Below are 19461 nucleotides of genomic sequence, written 5' to 3'. Positions count from 1 at the left end.
AATAAATTCTCCTGGACCAACACAGGACTTTGATGAAAAGGAGCCCTGTGGGAAGGAGGTCCAGGAGGTGGTCAAGACAGCGAGAGGAAGGTCCACCCCAGGGCTGACTGGAGTACTGTATAAGGTGTATAAGAACTGCCCTAGGCGACCCCACAGACTCTGGAGGAGGGGGAAGGTAGCTCACCAGTGGAGGTTTGCAGAAGGGGTGTGGATTCTAGAGGAGGAAGAGTCCAAAAGTATTGATCAATTCAGAATTATGTCCGTACTTAGTGTTGAAGCTAAGATTTTCTTTACCGTTGTTGGCAGGCGTCTAACAGACTTCCTCCTGAGGCACACCTACCTTGACACCTCAGTCCAGAAGGAAGGAATCCCAAAGGTACCAGGATATCTGGACCACACGGGCATAGTTAGGCAGCTAATCGGAAGCCTGCGATCAGTCATGATGCTGATCTCATAAGCCTGAAAGCAGGTCGTCCTAATAGAAGTGACTGTTGGAGGCTAATGAGGAAAAAAAACAGGATATCCAGCACTAATGGAAAAGTGTAGAAGGAACGGGTGGCAAGTGAGATGTGAACACAGAGGTGGGTGCAGAGGATTCATTGGCCAGTCCTGCTTCAGGGCCTTCAGCAAGTTGGCCATCACAGGCGCAAGCAAGCGCAAGGTTATCAAGCTGATCACTGAGGCAGCAGAGGTGGTGTCAAGATGGTTATGGATCCAGTGGGGAGAGCGATGGGTGGCTCTTGATCACCCTCACCTGGGTGAGTTTATATAACGTTGAAAGACTTAAAACACCTGATGACTCCAATAAAAAAATCACTGAAGACGAGTCCAGATGCATGGAGAAGATGCACGTTAAAAGTGTAAAGTTGAGAGAATAATCCTCATCATGCTTGGATATTGCTTCCTCAGGTTTATGTACTGGGTCCAGAGCTATTCATTTTTATATAAATGACATTTTTAAAGATATCTGATATATTTAAATTAGTATTATTTGCTGATTACAGTATATTTTAAATCATGTTATTTTGGAATTCTCAAACTCACAACTGCAGATTGATATAGATGGTGTGGAACTTTCTTGGTGTGATAATTTGTTATACGGGGGTGTTGTACATGTATGTGGGTGTATATGTGTTAATAGTTATAGATATCATAATATATCTGTTGGCTATTGGGGTTAAAAAAAAACTAAATACATGTAACATATAGTAAGAAAGGATTTATGATACAGCATAAGGAGGAGAAAAAGTGATGGTCATTTGTACTTTGGATGAGTTTGGATGAAAAGTGAAAAGTTCAGGCTTCTTCCTCAATGCCAAACTTAGATGACCTCCAGAGAATCTATACATCCATCCATCTATCCATTTCAGGGTGCTACGTTGTTCTTTTTCTTTTCCCCTCCAACTTTCTTGCTACATTTTGAAAGTCCTCTGGGTGAGTTCTAAATAAAAGCGGGACTCTGTTGTTTACCTAGGCAGTTGGCAGTTTCTTTAAACTGTTGAAAACAAGAAGCTATAATATAGTGCTCACTCAGTAAAAGTCTACACTGTGTCTCAGTATTATGTAAAATTAAATATTATCTTTGAAGTTCATCTAAGCTATTTTTTTCTATCTTCTTTCCTTCAGTATGCCAAACGTTGAAGCTGGTTTACCCCATGACAAAGACTCTATGGCCATCATTCACCTGAACAACACCACAGTCATATACCTGAAAGAGGTCACCAAGTTTCTTGCCATGGTCTGCTTCCTCCGCAAGGAAAGCTTTGCTAGGAAAGGTCAGTTCATTAATATTCAGTACATTTATAAGCATGTCAGGAAGTAGCCCTATTGCGAAATTCATTACCATGCTTCCTTTTCTTAAGTTAAGATGGATTGATCCCCTGCAAGTAGGAAATTAACAAGAGGACATTCTTATCCTCAGCTCAACACACAGTGATATGAATTGGTCAGGAACCCTTCTAGTCACACTTTAAAGTACTACCCACATAATCCAGGTGTTACCTATTTAGGGCTATTTTTATAGTGCAGGTTAGTGCTAAATACAATGAGCCTAGAACCATGAAGTATAAAAACAGGCAAAATTCTTTTCTGTAGGTAGGTGGGGTTGAGTTGCAATCCAATTTCACCCAGAAAACAAGTACAGTGGAACCCCGACTTACGAATACCCCGTTTCACGAAAAATTCAAGTTACGAAGGCACCGAACGGCAATATTTTTGCCCGTGTTACGGCAAAATGCCAGAGTAACGAAATCCACTGGCTCTGATTGGCTGAGCCTACAATACCCACAATGCCTTCCGAATCATGTGACAACCCCTTGGCTTCCGTACTTGCGCTTCGCCGTTCCACTTGAATGACGTATTGTTGTTCTAGTTAGCAATTAGCCTATAGCCTATCATTCAGCATCGCCTCAGTCAAAATGTGCGATGGGTGCTTCGACTTACGAAAGACCCCCAGGAACGAATTAATTTCGTAAGTCGGGGTTCCACTGTATTAGCATCCCATGTAGGAGTTCCATTTTAGATTTTTGTTTTACTTTTCTTTCTTTTTTTCATGGACTATTTCAGTCAGGAAATGGTTTGGATTACAACACACTCTTTCACTTTAGAAGGCAAACTTTTCCCTTGTGCAAAAAAGTCTTAACACAGTGAAGATACCAGGAGTAAACACTTGGCAGCAGGTTCATGGAAGCTTTGTGCTAATTCAGTGTTGAAGGACATCTATTAAATCAGACAACCCTAAACATACACACAAAACAGTGTGAAAGGGGGACACAGATGACAGGACGGCTGACAGCCCTCACTGATAGCTGAAAACTGAAAACAGATGACAGATCATGTCAAAATGAACAGTGATATTTGTAGTTTTTGCACAAAAACATGTTTAGCTGTTCAACCACTTCAAAGTGTGATGCATTTCTTTCTGTTCATATTGAAATACCTGTAAAGTTGCTTTGTTATTATGTGATTAAGTATCCAAAGTTTTCATCAAATGCAACACTGGTGAAGATTAATACAGAATTCAGGCATACACTGCAAAGAGACTGCAGTGCAGTGAAAAAATTAATTTGCCCCCTTCCTAATTTCTTGTTTTTTACATATTTGTCCAAATTGAATATTTCAGATGATCAAACAAATTTTAATATTAGACAAAGAGAGCCTGAATAAAAACAAAATGTAGTTTTTAAATTATGATTGTTTTAAATTAAAGTAAAAAGTGATCCAAACCTAACTGGCCCTAGGTGAAAAGTAATTGCCCCCTGTTTTATAAAGGACTCAAGGTGCACAGCACTTTTTATTTACAGTGCTGTCTGCATTTTGTTTACCTTGTTCTCATGTAGCACACTGCTCATGTCCTGGCATCCTACTGAGATAGGGAAGGCACGACCAGTCAAAGGAGAACAGCTGTGTTGGTCAGCCTCCCCTGACACCACATCCTGGACCCACTGCTCCACCCCTCTCCTGCCATTCTCATTGGCTCTGCTTTGAAAGGCACCACCATCCCTAAGCAGCATATCAAAGACATTTCATTAATGCAAATTAATTGCATTGTGTGTGGTCGAATGTTTGTTGGAGGCAATGATACATCTGACACTGAAGCCCCAAGGCCTGTGTTCAGTAAAGGGGGCGTGTCCAAATGATAAGATAAGATAAGATGGCCTTTATTAGTCCCACAGGTGGGAAATTTGTTTTGTTACAGCAAAAGTGCAAAGTTATGTAGCAGAAATTAGAAAACACTGGAATGCAATAAAATACAATAAAATAAAATAAAATAAAATACTATATACAATAGAATAAAATAGAATAGAATAATATATACAATAGAATAAAATAGAAATACAAATACTATATACAACTGAGTAGGAAAATACAAAAACACAACTTCGTCAGAAGAAGAATTGCACGTATAGCAGTCTTATTGCACATGTGTGGGTTTGTGTGTTTGATCAGCTGCAAAAGTCTTTATTGTAGAGTCTGACAGCAGTGGGGAGGAAAGACCTGCGAAATCTCTCCGTCCCACACCGTGGGTGCCGCAGTCTCCCACTGAAGGAGCTGCTCAGTGCTGTCACAGTCTCATGCATGGGGTGGGAGATGTTGTCCAACAGGGATGACAGCTTAGCCACCATTCTCCTGTCACTCACCACCTCCACTGGGTCCAGAGGGCATCCTAGCCCAATATGTAATATTGATATTACATAGTCACTCCCAGGAGAAAGTAATTTGTAATTTACCTCGTGTCACAGCCTGGCTCATGGGTTATGACAAAAATGGGAAAGGACACAAAGTAACCATTTACAAATATTTATTTTTAAGAAAAATAACAAAAAACTAATAACTGGTAATCTGATATACAAAGTCAGTTAAATGACTCACGTCATTGTGATGGGTGACAAACCATACCAAATGGAAACAAATCTGACTCTGAAGGGCAAAGATTGAGAAGAGAGAAATCCATTCCCCCCTGCTCAACAACACCTAGGCCTTCATATAAGGGAGAAGATCCAACTCAGCTGTCCTCAGTCAGTTTGCCCACTGCACTCCAGCTAATGGATCCATTCCTGCAACAGCTCAAACAAGTACCCAGCTGTGATCTATCCTATATTATGGAAATAACAACAAACATAAAGGGTACAGTAACAACATTTATTATGTGTGTCATTTCAGTGTCATTTGATTAATGTAACAAACCTTTACAATTCACAGTAGCATACAGTACTATGATGAGAAAGCAATATGACGTTTCCCCAATATCAATGTTGTAAATAGTTGTTTGCAGAAAAGTGAAAAAGTTGGTCAGGGATGAACGGTATGATGTACCAAAGACATAATGGGCCTTAAAGAGTTCATCAGGGGCTCCTAGTGAACCTGCCACTTTACATGGAAGTGCATGCTTGTCAATTACAATGAAGGCGTGAATGCTGCTTCTTATGGGTCCCTGAGCACGAATGTAGGGCTGACTGCTTCCGGTGATGTTGTCTAGATGCTGCTGTACACTGGTTCCAGCCTACAACAACACATTAAACAGCAGTATTTAGTGACTATGCTCTGACAGTAGATTAGATCACCTCACTGTTCATGAAAATGGAGGTGATGGAACATATATTTTAAACATACTTTTAGGAATTTGATGAGTTTATCGACAGCTTGAGATGCAGACATCTTTCCTGGTCTCTTTCGCCCTTGTGCTGATGGTGGTAGCAGATTTAGCAGCAGCGAGAAAGCAGACATGTCACTGTCTCAGCCTACAGACGAATAAACAAGAATTATTCCAAAAAAACATTCAATTGACAGAATTACCTATATAACCAACAATGGCAATTAAAAACAGTCACAGTCATGCCATTCTGAGTGATCTGGATCGACCATGGCCTGGCCCACCAACTTAAGAAAAAACAATTTGATTGACTCCTGCCTACGATACATCAGTATCATTTAAATGATAAGTGAACTTACTTTTGCGAGATTTGCAAACTGAGACGCTTCTTTCCTTTGCAGCTTTTCTTTGAATGGTCTTTAACCACCATGCAAGGTATCCTGAACCGCTTTCTGGATTGTAGTAATGTTCCTATGTATTAAATACATGCAGAATGACAATGTTAACAAAATTTCTGATAGCAACAACGTGTTTAATGTTGCAAAGTCCCCTTTACTTAGATATGCATGTTGTGAATATGGGTCTCGTAGATATGGAAACAGAGCAACAATCCCCTGCGCATACGTCACTCTTACACTTTAAGCGGGAGATGTCCTAATGTATAAATTCAATGAGGCATTGAATATCACAATTAATAATACAATACTAACAATGTTTCTTTACAGCCTACATTTGTGATTCTTACCCATGTGCTTCTGTCATCTCAGCCGCAAGTATGTTTATCATCTGTCTTCTGGTTGCATCTGTCAGAGATTTGGTTTTTGCATACTCTTGTATGATGTGTTCACCACCGGGCTTTGTTGTTAAGATTTTTTTCAATATGAAGTCAGAAATTTTTAAACCTTAAAAAAGACTAGAAAACAATTACATAAAAACACTTCACATCAAACATCCAGATGAGACTTAACAGTATCCACTACCCAGAGTTTTTGCCTCATAGTTTATATGGCATGGCCTTTTAGGTTGTCTTGTCAACTTAGGTAGTTGAGTAAGAATATGGTTTTATAATGAAGTTGGTGTATTGAACAAGTAAAAATTGATATATTGTTTTATCCTGATATTCTAACCTTCTTTCATGACAGCATCAAATGTTAGGTCAGACAGCATAACATACTTATGCTCCCTACCAAACAAAACCCGCAGCAGCATATTCTGTTCACAAAACAAAGAGGAAAAAATAAAAAAGGAAACAATTGAAAAAAGAGTTAACTGTGGATGTACTTTAGTTTTTTAAAAATATAAAATAGAAACATTACTTACAAGTTAACATTACTTAGCAGCTACATGAAGAAATAAATAACAGGTTAACTGCTAACAAAGATCCTTTATCAACCAGTGTTACTGCAAATGGGCCAAGTGTGTCTAACATCAATATTGTTTAATGACTTTAGCCTACTTACCAAGTATTGGTCTGCTCTTACTGCAATTCGCTTTATTTCTGTGAACAAGTGATATACATTAACATATCATTAACATTGCTATCAGTTAATTTATACAAAATACATATTATTTGCTAAATAATGAGCGAAACTCTAAAGTAGTGTATGCCTTTGGCATTTCCTTAAAAGAATATAAATTAGTAGAGTTAACTTTATGGTAATGTTACCCACTTTTTCTGAAAGTTCGTTCGCTTACAGAAGCTAATTAGCGATTATTAGCTGACAAATAAACGTTAATTTAGTTGTTAAAACTATGGCATTAGACGTGACAATTATATTATCTCAGCAGCATTTAGAAGAAATACATAGTTAACATGTTTTAGGTTCATATTAGCTCAGTGAGAAGATAACGACATCTGAACTTTTAGCAACTGTTAGCATGTAGCTACTCAACAATATCATTAAACCTTATGGGTAAATGCTGCCTCACTCGACATCAGTGAAATTATAAAGAGCGACTTAGATTTGAAAAGAATACCTTTTAAACAATGTTACCAGTATGGGAATGTTAACTTCAGTTACCTGACTGTGGCACCTCTCTGGAGAAAATTCCATGCTCATCAGAACTCTGAGACTGCGCACGCCTGCGGACTGCCAATAATCAACACTGTGTGGAGTTAAGTCTTCACTGCATGTCAGAAGAACTTTACACTGACTTTTAACTCTGATGTTAGAGCTGGTTTTTACTCCTCATAGAGTTGTAAATACTCTATCTAGGTTAAAATAGGTTTACTCTGAAATATTGACACTCCAGTTTTTACAGTCTAGAATAAGGTGTTCTAAAGTCTAGAAACAGTCTAGAATAAGGTGTTCTAAAGGTTCAGTTATTGCAGGAATTACTGGCCTAACGGCCTAATTGGTTTTTCTGCCAACTGGCACACATGACAACTTCTAATGTAAGCCACATCATCCATTTTGACATGAGGCTAAAAGAAATATTTTAAAAGCTTCAGGTAGCTTTTTCTTACCCCCCTCACCCCAGGCAGACCCCAGGCATCTCCAACAACATCGTCAGCCAGAGTGACTCACTTTCCAAACAACTGACCATTATGCAATACATAAACCACACGCTCGGCTGTTTATTTCAGTTTCAGGCTCACTCAGTTGAATAGATCTTTCAGACTCTGATCATTCTGTTGCTCATGCAACAGCACAATCTGTGAAACTTTTAGAGGAAACTCATTTAAAGACGGAACCTTCTCAGAGTCACACTTCTGGAGGGTATGTCACCATCAATCATTGCCATGGCACGTCTAACCACATAAGCAGAAAAACCTGGAAACTCACCGACACCTTCATCAGAGACAGTTTTAAGTGGAGCAGATGCCACAATAGTTGAAAGAGGAACATCTGCCCAAACCATGCTACCAGCCAAACCATTGCCCAAAATAAAATGAACACCATCAACGGGCAATGCTGGACGTACTCCCATGGAAATGTCACCTTGGAGGAGCTCGCTAGTCAAGATGAGCTTGTGCAAAGGAACAGGAAGAGTGGTGAAACCCATCCCATAACTGAGGATCTTGTCACCTGTGTCAGACTCGTTTGAGAAGGGCAGCACAGAGTTCACTACATAGAAGTCATAGGTTCCTGTGTCCCTCAGAATTTTAACTGGGACTTTATCCTCACCTCCTACCAAGGAAACAAAACCATCCCTACTCAAAGGGACATTAGGAATAGACAAATCATCATTAGGCTTTTTACACTCACCAGATGTAAGAGCAAGCAAACCATACCAAATGCAAACAAATCTGACCCCTGAAGGACAAGCATAGCAAAGATGAAGGCAAGATAGACCATTTCTCCCTGCTGCAAAACACCCAGGCCCAAAATACCTTAGTTGGGGTGAAGCTCCGACTCAGGTGTTCTCAATCAGTTTGCTCACTGCACTCCAGCCAATGTGTAGTGGAGTTCCTACTCAAAAGAGAAGGAATTGAACTAACAGTTCCAAGGAACTGGACTACTGGGATCACTAGTGATAGACAGAGCTTAATAATTCTGGAGGCATAAAGGTGATTAGCTATATAGCTGTTTAAAGAGTTGTTGAAGCTAAGCTGAAAATGGAGCTGACGAGCAGCAGTATGACTTATGAGTGTGTTGATGGAGAAGTATAGAAAAAGTCAGAAGGAGCTTCTATGTGCCTTGGTGAATTTAGAGGAAACATGAAAGGGTGCCAAGAGAGAAAATATGGTACTGGATTAAGTAGTCAGGAGTGGCAGACAAGGTGAGGGTGGTGGAGGACATGTATGAGGTCAGCAAGATAACGATGAGGTGTGTGGTAAGAGTGACATATCAGTTCAAGGTGGGGAAGGGAATACATGATTTTTTTCTCGTTGGCGCTGTGATGGACAGATTGACAGATGAGTTTCCATGGACTATGATGTTCTTAGACAACACTGATCTGTAGTGAGAGTGAGGAGCAGGTGGAGGTATGTTCTGGAGAGTAGAGCAATGGAAGTCAGCAAAACCAAGACCGAATACATGTCTGTGAATGACAGGGAGTTGAATGTAACAGTGAAGCTTTCAATATGTTGGTGAGACCTACTATTAATGGTTTGGAGATGGTAGCACTAACAAAAACACAGGTGGCGGAGCTGCAGATGAAGAGTTGAAGATGTTAAGATTTTCTTTGAGAGTGGCCAGAAGGAAAAGATTAGACATAAGCTGTACCACAGTGGTACAGCTCATGTCTAATCTTTTCCTTCTGGAACAGATGGTCAGATGCTTTGGAGACAAAATTAGAGAAGCGAGGTTTAGATGGTGTGAACATGTGGATAAATGGGACAAAAGATGCCAGGAAGGAAGAAGAGAGGATGGCTACAAGAAGAAGAAAAAGATTAAGATACCTCATATGGCTCTTCAGTGTCCCAAACAAAACTTTTCATTGTGTATTTTTTTTTCATCAAACCAATTCAAACGCATGAGTCACATATGCATCATGTTTTACTGAAAAGGTAATCAGGGTGCAGTATAAACCTCACTCCCTCTCATTTTATGCTGGTTGTCTAGCTAAGTAAAAAAAAAAAGAAAAAACATTATTATTGTAATCGTCTGTAACAACTGTCCAAATTTCAGTTGAAATCACTGTTCTTTTCCTTCCTGTCTCCTTTCTCTGAATTTTGATGTTGATTTTAACTTTATCAAAACAATGTTTAGTAGGCTGGGCACTCTAAAGTGGCAGATATTAGTTGAAATATGTAGTTAGCAACACTAGTGAACAATTTTGATTTGTTCGGAATCAAACTGATGTTCTACTTAACTTCTTCACAATATGGATCACAAGTGAATCAGTACAAAACTGTTTTCGTGATTGAGGATGTGAGGATTATCTCTGATATCACAACTGGTTATATGACTTATAACTTATATGACGTAGCCAAATGTCAATCATTTTCAATGGCAGATTTCTTTTTCGCTTTCTCTGTCTCCTTTCTGTCCTGTTCTCTTTACTTCTCTCTCTCTCTCTCTCTCTCTCTCTCGCTGTCTCTTCCCTTATTCTGTTATGCGCATGTGTGTGTGCAAGGTTGCCTCTTTGTTCTATATCTCTGAAGACATGCCCTTCAGCTGGTTCTGCTGACAGACTTCAAAAAACTGAATGCTTAAGGACTGACTCCACTGCTCCAGCTTTGCCAGATCATACAGTGGTCATACAGTATCTTAGTAGTTTACATTTTGTCTTGTATTGCTTTCATATCTTCTTCCACAAAGCTCACAGCCCAATCGGATTCTCCCATTGCATGTTTGGAATTTACTGGATTTTGATTCAAACTCAGATTAAACTGCATGTCTGTCCAGTCACCTGCTAAAAATATACCCTTCTCTTCATCCCCACAGAAAACAGCCCTGCAGTTCATGTTGTTGTTAAATTACGACTTTGTTAATAAACCTTTTTGAATAGTTCGTGTGGTCTGCCTGTGCTTGGGTCCATGTGTTGTCATAAAAACATAAGAGAATGAGCACAGCATCTGATTGGCCAGACAGTAGCAAACACTTGCCGTCAGCACTGTGATCCTCATTCAACTAATCCCTTTAGTCTCTACTAATACACCCCTGGTTCTCCAGCCTTTCTCTTTATGAAGCATCTTCACTATCTTGTGAGACTTATGTGAATGAGCTGGCCTGGTGTTGTGGACTTCTAGTTTTGTCAGCATTAGGCTGACAACCCCACTTCACACTACTCTGAGGTGTCAGGCTCATGGAAAACCTGGTGTTTGTCCTAGTGGGCTTATTCAAAGAATTGGCCACAAGCTGAGTGACTTATTGTGTTCTCAGTTGTGTATTTACGTAATCATAGTCTTTCACTGAACCTCCTCTTGTGACTGGCCAGCATGTCATGGAGTGGGTGGGAGGTAATGTCCAGCATCGTCCTTATGTAGGACAACATCCGCCTCTCCAGAGTCCAGCTTCATCCACACAACGTTACTGGCCTTGCAGACCAGTTTATTGAATCTGGTGGTATCGACCTGCTGCCCCAGCATGCCACATCATAGAGGATGGCACTGGCTACAACAAACTCATGGAAAATCCTGAGCATTGCCTGACAGATATGAAAAGACTCAATCACCTTCAGAAAAGGTGATTGAGTCATGTACTTATCTATAGATATTTATAGTCATGTACTTATCTATAGATATTTATAGTCCTCCACATTGACCTCCTGGATTGAGGAGATGCCCGCTGAGGGTTTGTAAGTGTTAAAATCTCCCAATTCTTTTAATCTTTGGGCTGAAGGAAGGACCATACTCGGTGTATAAATGCTCAATCAACAATTATTTATTTCCATACAATTCAACACTTAAGAGCATACGAACCATCATGATGGGGAGACCTGCCTGCAGAGGGTCACAGCATGTCTCAAAATGGTGACGGGTTACTCAGCCTTTTATAGCCCCTAGTGGCCCCCACCTAGTCATAAAAAGCCTAAACATTCACATGTTTTCTCTCTTACGGCGCCTAAGTTATGACCTCGGCTCCCTGTCTTTCTGCTCTCTGTAAAGGTGGGGGTATGGAATGTGGTCGTCTCTTCTATTATCGGCACAAGGTCTTCTGCACACAACATTCTCTTCATGATTCAGCAGTATGCAATGTCAAGAAACAGTGTAACACATTCAACAGTGTCGAGTAATACAGGTCAATCAAATAGATCTAATGATTTTCACACTCTTTTAAGTCAGAAGTATAATGCAAACTAAAACTACATACTGATCACACACTCTGTATTAAGGGGTATAATATGATCTACAGCAATATCATAATTCAACTACTTTGATTACAGATATAAGGTAACATATGATAACAGAATAATCTCACATAAGGCAGCTGCTTTCCTCAACCCCATCAGGGTGGAGCTGGGGCCTCTTCTTCCTCCTCTTCAGATCACCTCTTAATCATCAGTGCAATCAAATGCTGCACAATAGGACCAGCACAGCCATCCAAAGTCCTATCTCCATTCAGTGATCTTAGTTTATAAGTGTAGGCCCTTATAAACTCTTCTGAATTTACATCAAAGCACAATCAGTCATTGTTCTTAAGTGTTTGTAACTATTCATTAACTCCACTTCTGGTTGTTATTGTGTGTAAGCTGGAGAGAATGGTCAATAATCATGAGACTTGGCTCTAAAACAGAACCATAACACAATTTTGAGATTCATTTCAGCAACTAGGTCATGGCATATTTCATTATTTTCCTGGAGGCTCATGAAGATTTTGTCATTTCTGTTTTTAGACAGAAAGTTGTGCTTGAAGGCTGTGTAGGAATTTTATCATGCCCTGAGGTGCTAAATTTCACCTTCGTGATTTATTTTATAAGGGCCTTTTATGATGTTGCTGTCAGCATTTACACTTTACTTTCAGTTTTTGTGCTGGATGTCTGTATACCTGTAGTTTAACTCTGCATCATTCCTGTTATTCTTTCGTCTGACTTTATCTACCTCATGTTGCTTGGTAACAGGCGGATATTAATCTTCGGTGAGTGACAATGGAAGATTTTTTTTTCCCCTTGAGATTAAAAGTCTCCATGGAGATGATCTACTGTTGAGCCTCACCTTTAAGGAAAATTGTTTGTGAGGGAGGGACAGAGCATGTGCAGTTTACAATCTTATGGTGTGACTGTGCTAGAACTCTTTTAGATTCTGCAAAACGCTGGAGTCAGGGGAGAGGGTTGATACCCTCTGAACACAGTTTTGTTATCTCACTCCCAAATACAAAAAGTGCTCTATTCTCTGACAAATTGAGCAAGAGTGTGCAAAACCAGTGCATTTGATACACAAATAGATGACCGTAAAGAAACCATGAGAACCAAATCTATATCTACACATTTTTTGTTTGTTTTATGGCCTCAGATATGGTAACTTTGAACTTTGCCTTTTAAGGGTTGTTCTTTAGACATCATATCAGTGTTTGCAGAACGTGTTATGTATCGATTTGAAATAGATCTGTTTACTGCATTTTTTGGCTATTTGTAAATCTTTTGATTTCTAACAAATGTGATTCTGTCCTCTCTCTGACAGGACTGATCGACTACAACTTTCACTGCTTCAAAAAAGCCATCCAGGAGGTTTTTGATGTTCGCGTAAAGGTTCAACAGACCCGCAAACTCCTTAACCAAAGGAGGTGGAGTAAACTGACTCTGACCAGCGGAGTGTGCAGTAGCACCCATTAACGACTGTACCAGAGCTGCACCCTGATGGTTTTATTTTAATCTTTTTCTTAGTGTGAATCATTTGGTCCATTCAGCCCCACAGTGTCTTTCACTTGCCTAACTGTTTTTACTGGGCAAAGAGAACAAAGAAAACTAAACTACACAAAAAAATAATATTTAACAAGATTTGAAGATGCTTAACATGGGAAACTGAACCAATTAGTATTTTAATGCCCCATTTTTTGTGGTGACCTGTGGCATATGTTGAATCTTCACTTTTGGTCTGTTTTGCTTTGTTGTTATTTGTTTTGGTAATGTGACATTAAAGGTTTGTAGAAAAAAATACTTTTAAAATAAAGAAATATACAAGAGGCAGTAGAAGAGCCCTTTATTGTCATTGTACAACAAAATTGTGGAAATTCAAGTTCCCCGACTGCATAGTAGAAGTATGTGTTGTGATGGAAAAGCTTTTTAAACCATACTTTCACCCAAACAGACCAAATCTTAAAGGTTTTTTCTTTATCAGATTTGACTGGTGATTCTATACATGCAGTTTTTTACATCCAGGAAAGTGGGGAGAGAAACTGGCGAAGCCACGCACCAAAGGACATATTGGACCCAGACTGCTCTATGATCTACTCCTCAACTAGTGAGTTTAACTGGCGCAACATACATGCAGTTTTTATGTCCCTATGACCACTGAAATGGACGTTAAATGTCCGATTATGTGTCAGAGGGGTTTTCAAGTGGTGAGACCTGTTCTGATTTGTCAGTTATCATCCTTGTGTCAGTAGAAGAATCGAGTCAGCATCTCTTTTCTATACAGTATTTTCATTAACAACAAGTCTTCTAGCTAAAAGTTAATGTGATGACTGAAGTGTTTCCCTGGTCCCTGTATTAAAAATGTTGATCTCAAACTGTCTTTTGCACTACATTTGACACTGTCTATATTTTTATTTTTTGCTTGGATTTTGAGTCGTGACTGCACTCAAAGTTTCACAATTTTTTTAAATTCAGATTCTTTTCCATCCATCCCTTACCCAGCTGACCCAAAGTCAAAAAAGTTGATCATTTTTATGGTTGCATGCATCTTTAAGAATCATCATTAATAACTAAATTATACAGAATCCTGAACGCACTTTGATCCATTAACATAGATCTGGATTTGGTCAGTGTAAATCTGTGTTCTATGAACTTTCTTAGACTTTTGAAAATTCAAAACATTGTAGCAGGTAATGGCACAAAATGGAAAATACAATTTTAATCAACATTTACATGCTCTGCAGGACATTGTAAGTTTTGTTTGATCGTTTGCATGAATCGTCAGGTGGTTCGTCACCTTGAATTATTTCACTCTCTCCTCTGCTTTCATAAAGGCTGGATCAAGTGTAACCTGTGCTACAGGAAGTAATAAAGGGAACATTGAAACTCCTTTCCCTTCTATTAGGAGAATCTGAATGACTCTTATAATGACTGTCAGTTAGGAAGCTTCCAAACCAAAATAAACTATTGGACTGGAACACACCCTGAATTTCTCTCTGGCTCCTTCCCTGCTGAAACAACTCACTAACACTCAGTTTCATCTCCTCACTTATGCGGCTGATGTCAACCACACACAAGAGCATATTCATTTGCAGTGTTAGGGAGTAACGAAATACATGTACTGGCGTTACGTATTTAAAATACAAAATATGAGTAACTGTATTCCGTTACAGTGGTATTCAGAATACAGTTACTGTGCTGAAATAAATGGATTACACGGTGGTCTTTTCCTGTTTCATATGTTAGGCTATGCCCTCTCTATTTTTGGTAATTCCACACCGGTGGAAACCCAAACAAAACACGCATTAAGAGGCTCTAATGTCTGGGTCTCAATCTTGTGGCCCATGTCACCCCTACTTGCGGCCCGCATAATGACATGAAGAAATATTTTTATTTCTTCATGTCATTTGCACAAATACATCTTTACAAGCCTAAAATCCTGGTCCTAGACATTCATAGATTTCATGGCTACTAAACCAGATCTCAGGCTATCTTCTGAAAACCAACTGTTCTAAAGCCTTATGTTCTATTCTGCGTTTAATTTTATGTTAAACCACGGTCAGATACTATTTATGGCAATTACAGCCATTCTGTCATTTCCTCCCTCTCCCTTTCCTATACACACACACACACAAAGTGTAGCTTAGATATCCATGTGTACGTGTGTGTACAGTGTAGTGCGCCTCTTAGCCAGGTCACCAGTGGATTCAGTGGATTGCATAACAGCTGCTAGTGTCTTTGTCTGAACTACAATGTGTTACATAAGCAAATTTGATGTTCACAGATATAATCCGGCCTGTGCTCCCTGAGTACTTCCCATCTAGGATTTCCAGTGTGTCCTCGTCCTGAGCTCAACACTCACCTTTCCCCACAGCTGTTTCAGTTTGACATAACTTTACATAAAGACAGATCAAAACGTCTCTTTCGATCAGTGACGAGCTTTAGTGGTTTGAAAAAGTGTTTGCCCCCTTTCTGATTTCCTTTTTTTTTTGTTGTCACACTTAAATGTTTCAGATCATCAAACAAAATTAAATATTAGGCAAGATAACACAAGTAAACACAAAATGCAGTCACCAAATGAGGAAAAATATCCAAACCTGCATGGCCTTGTCTGAAGGCCTCACCTGTTCTCAATTAGGAACCAGGACCTGCCTGGCAAAGTGGAGTAGACCCAAAGATCAGTGAGAGGATCGAGAGAGGCATTCACCACAAATGGTGTACTTTCCTAGGAGTGGCCAGCCAACCAAAATTACCCCAAGTACGCAGCAATAACTCATCCAAGAGGTCACAAAAGGCCCCAGAACATCCAAAGAACTGCAGACCCTACTTCCCTAGTTAATGTCAGTATTCATGATTCCACCATAAAAAACAGACTGGGCAAAAATGGCCTGCATGGCAGATTTCCAAAACCAAAGCTGACCAAAACAAATATAAAGGCTCGTCTCAGTTTTGTCAGAAAACATCTTGATGATCCCCAAGGCTTTTTGGAAAATACTCTGTGGACTGATGAGTCAAAAGTGGAACTTCTTGGAAAGCGTGTCTCCCACTACATCTGGCATAAAAGTAACATAGCATTTCAGAAAAGGAACATCATACCATACCACCACATAGTGGTGGTAGGGGTCTGGGGCTGTTTTGCTGGTTTTTGCTTTGTTTTTTTCAGGTTGGGAGCTGACACAGTCTCTATGGAGATGGGGTTCTGGGGGGATAATAGGAGGAGAGAAGCTGCAGAGAGGCGTGTAGGACTGCAACTCTGCTTCCTGGTCCCAGCTCTGGATAGTCATGTTTTGGGGGGGTTTAATAAATTTGGCCACATTCCTAGAAATGAGAGCTGCTCCATCCAAAGTGGGATTGATGCAGTCTCTCCTAACAAGACAAGAAGTTTCCCAATTATCTAAAAAGCCCACATCGATTGACATAACAGGAGGCCAAGTAGTAACTAAACATCTGACACAATGAGCAGGAAGGTGCAGGAGGGACATGTGCTAGCGAGTCGGCCGCAAGCTAAGCTAAGCAAGCTAAGCTAAGCAAGCTAAGCTAAGCAAGCAAGCGAAACCCTCAAGATACAGTGAGTGAATACTGTGACTATAAATTAGTGAGTGAATACACAGAATACATTAAAATGTTTACTATCATATGTTTGTGCACAATCTTATCATTTTACTGGCACATTCAGAAAAAAATGTTTTGGTCTTTCTGATCAAGCTCTACTGAAAATAATACAGTTTTGTTGTATTGAAGTTCTTTATTACTTTTACCGGTAGGTGTTACATACATCATGGCAAAAGAATGTGCTCATATACCACTTGTGCAAGCTAAATTTAGTGAATTTTGAATATCTACAAAAATACTTCAAATGTGCTGCCATCATAGATTATGCTTAGTGTAAGGTATGTCTGAGGCTTTACCTTTATACTAAGACTACTGGGTGCCTAATGAACACAGATGCACTACTGCATCTGAACACAGTGTATAGATGCATTACTGCAGTTTTTCTGTTATGGTTCCTGGGTTGTTGACCCAGTGTTTTGATTTTTGTGTCATTTTACTGTATTTGTGTTAGTTTTTTTCTCTATATTTCCCAGGTCTAGTTTCTAAATTTCTCTGTCCCTGGTTTCAGTATAATACAGGGAGTGCAGAATTATTAGGCAAGTTGTATTTTTGAGGAATAATTTTATTATTGAACAACAACCATGTTCTCAATGAACCCAAAAAACACATTAATATCAAAGCTGAATGTTTTTGGAAGTAGTTTTTAGTTTGTTTTTAGTTTTAGCTATTTTAGGGGGATATCTGTGTGTGCAGGTGACTATTACTGTGCATAATTATTAGGCAACTTAACAAAAAACAAATATATACCCATTGCAATTATTTATTTTTACCAGTGAAACCAATATAACATCTCCACATTCACAAATATACATTTCTGACATTCAAAAACAAAACAAAAACAAATCAGCGACCAATATAGCCACCTTTCTTTGCAAGGACACTCAAAAGCCTGCCATCCATGGATTCTGTCAGTGTTTTGATCACCATCAACATTGCGTGCAGCAGCAACCACAGCCTCCCAGACACTGTTCAGAGAGGTGTACTGTTTTCCCTCCTTGTAAATCTCACATTTGATGATGGACCACAGGTTCTCAATGGGGTTCAGATCAGGTGAACAAGGAGGCCATGTCATTAGTTTTTCTTCTTTTATACCCTTTCTTGCCAGCCACGCTGTGGAGTACTTGGACGTGTGTGATGGAGCATTGTCCTGCATGAAAATCATGTTTTCATTGAAGGATGCAGACTTCTTCCTGTACCACTGCTTGAAGAAGGTGTCTTCCAGAAACTGGCAGTAGGACTGGGAGTTGAGCTTGACTCCATCCTCAACCCGAAAAGGCCCCACAAGCTCATCTTTGATGATACCAACCCAAACCAGTACTCCACCTCCACCTTGCTGGCGTCTGAGTCGGACTGGAGCTCTCTGCCCTTTACCAATCCAGCCACGGGACCATCCATCTGGCCCATCAAGACTCACTCTCATTTCATCAGTCCATAAAACCTTAGAAAAATCAGTCTTGAGATATTTCTTGGCCCAGTCTTGACGTTTCAGCTTGTGTGTCTTGTTCAGTGGTGGTCGTCTTTCAGCCTTTCTTACCTTGGCCATGTCTCTGAGTATTGCACACCTTGTGCTTTTGGGCACTCCAGTGATGTTGCAGCTCTGAAATATGGCCAAACTGGTGGCAAGTGGCATCTTGGCAGCTCCACGCTTGACTTTTCTCAGTTCATGGGCAGTTATTTTGCGCCTTGGTTTTTCCACACGCTTCTTGCGACCCTGTTGACTATTTTGAATGAAACGCTTGATTGTTCGATGATCACGCTTCAGAAGCTTTGCAATTTTAAGACTGCTGCATCCCTCTGCAAGATATCTCACTATTTTTGACTTTTCTGAGCCTGTCAAGTCCTTCTTTTGACCCATTTTGCCAAAGGAAAGGAAGTTGTCTAATAATTATGCACACCTGATATAGGGTGTTGATGTCATTAGACCACACCCCTTCTCATTACAGAGATGCACATCACCTAATATGCTTAATTGGTAGTAGGCTTTCGAGCCTATACAGCTTGGAGTAAGACAACATGCATGAAGAGGATGATGTGGACAAAATACTCATTTGCCTAATAATTCTGCACTCCCTGTACTTGAGTGCCTTTGTAGTCTTGCCTTCCTTATGGTGTTTCATATACACACTAAATAAAGGACAAAAGACAGATGAGACAAACACGAACACGTAAACGTATGTATAAAGGCTAATTTACACCACAGAGCCCTGCTGTCATAAATGACTAGAGCTATAATCCTGTCTGTGAAGCTGGATTTAAGAAATAAGTGCTTAAAAACTTGTTAGCACAATCTCCTGTCAGTATGGAACGTGACATCACCAGGTTGGTTGGCTGCAGTCAGTAGACTTACATTAGTTTATGTTAGCTAACTAATAACAGAACCAGGAAAGTGTAAGTGAAGGGGAGCGTAACTTGGTCATTTTTAAGTAAGAATTTTTTTCCATTGAACACACTGATGAGTGTCAGGATTTTCTATCATGTTCCAGTATGACACATCGGTTTGTTTGTTTTCTTTGGTTTTTGCTGTCCTGTTCAGCACTGGAGCGATGAGAATTATTGTCTAAAGGCAAAGAAAAATG

The 19461-nt window shown here is 39.7% G+C and overlaps 1 protein-coding gene and 1 long non-coding RNA gene across 4 annotated transcripts in view; one reads left to right on the top strand and one right to left on the bottom strand.

Moving 5' to 3' along the window:
- Positions 1-14770, top strand: part of rragd (ras-related GTP binding D) — a 63571-nt gene extending 48801 nt beyond the window's left edge. Inside the window, exons 6-7 of one of the 2 annotated variants that reach the window (XM_003459288.4) lie at positions 1627-1775; positions 13101-14770. In XM_003459288.4, the coding sequence (XP_003459336.1) occupies positions 1627-1775; positions 13101-13252 (301 nt within the window). In that variant the 3' untranslated portion in view covers positions 13253-14770. The remainder of the gene's footprint in view (positions 1-1626; positions 1776-13100) is intronic. The other variant, XM_005464748.4, reaches the window with a different exon arrangement.
- Positions 4174-9226, bottom strand: LOC109196017 (uncharacterized). Of its 2 annotated transcripts, XR_003215300.1 has the most exons (4): positions 7114-9226; positions 6553-6590; positions 5113-6304; positions 4174-5002 (listed from the first exon to the last, which is right to left on the bottom strand). It is a non-coding gene; the product is annotated as an uncharacterized LOC109196017 (long non-coding RNA). The 2 variants fall into 2 exon arrangements; XR_003215299.1 differs by having other exon boundaries at positions 4174-6304.
- Positions 14771-19461: the final 4691 nt, after the last annotated feature.

Source organism: Oreochromis niloticus, linkage group LG19 (assembly GCF_001858045.2).
Source record: "Oreochromis niloticus isolate F11D_XX linkage group LG19, O_niloticus_UMD_NMBU, whole genome shotgun sequence".
NCBI classification, from domain to species: domain Eukaryota; kingdom Metazoa; phylum Chordata; class Actinopteri; order Cichliformes; family Cichlidae; genus Oreochromis; species Oreochromis niloticus.
Note: the sequence above shows the minus strand (reverse complement) of the source record. Positions and strands in the feature narration are given on the sequence as shown.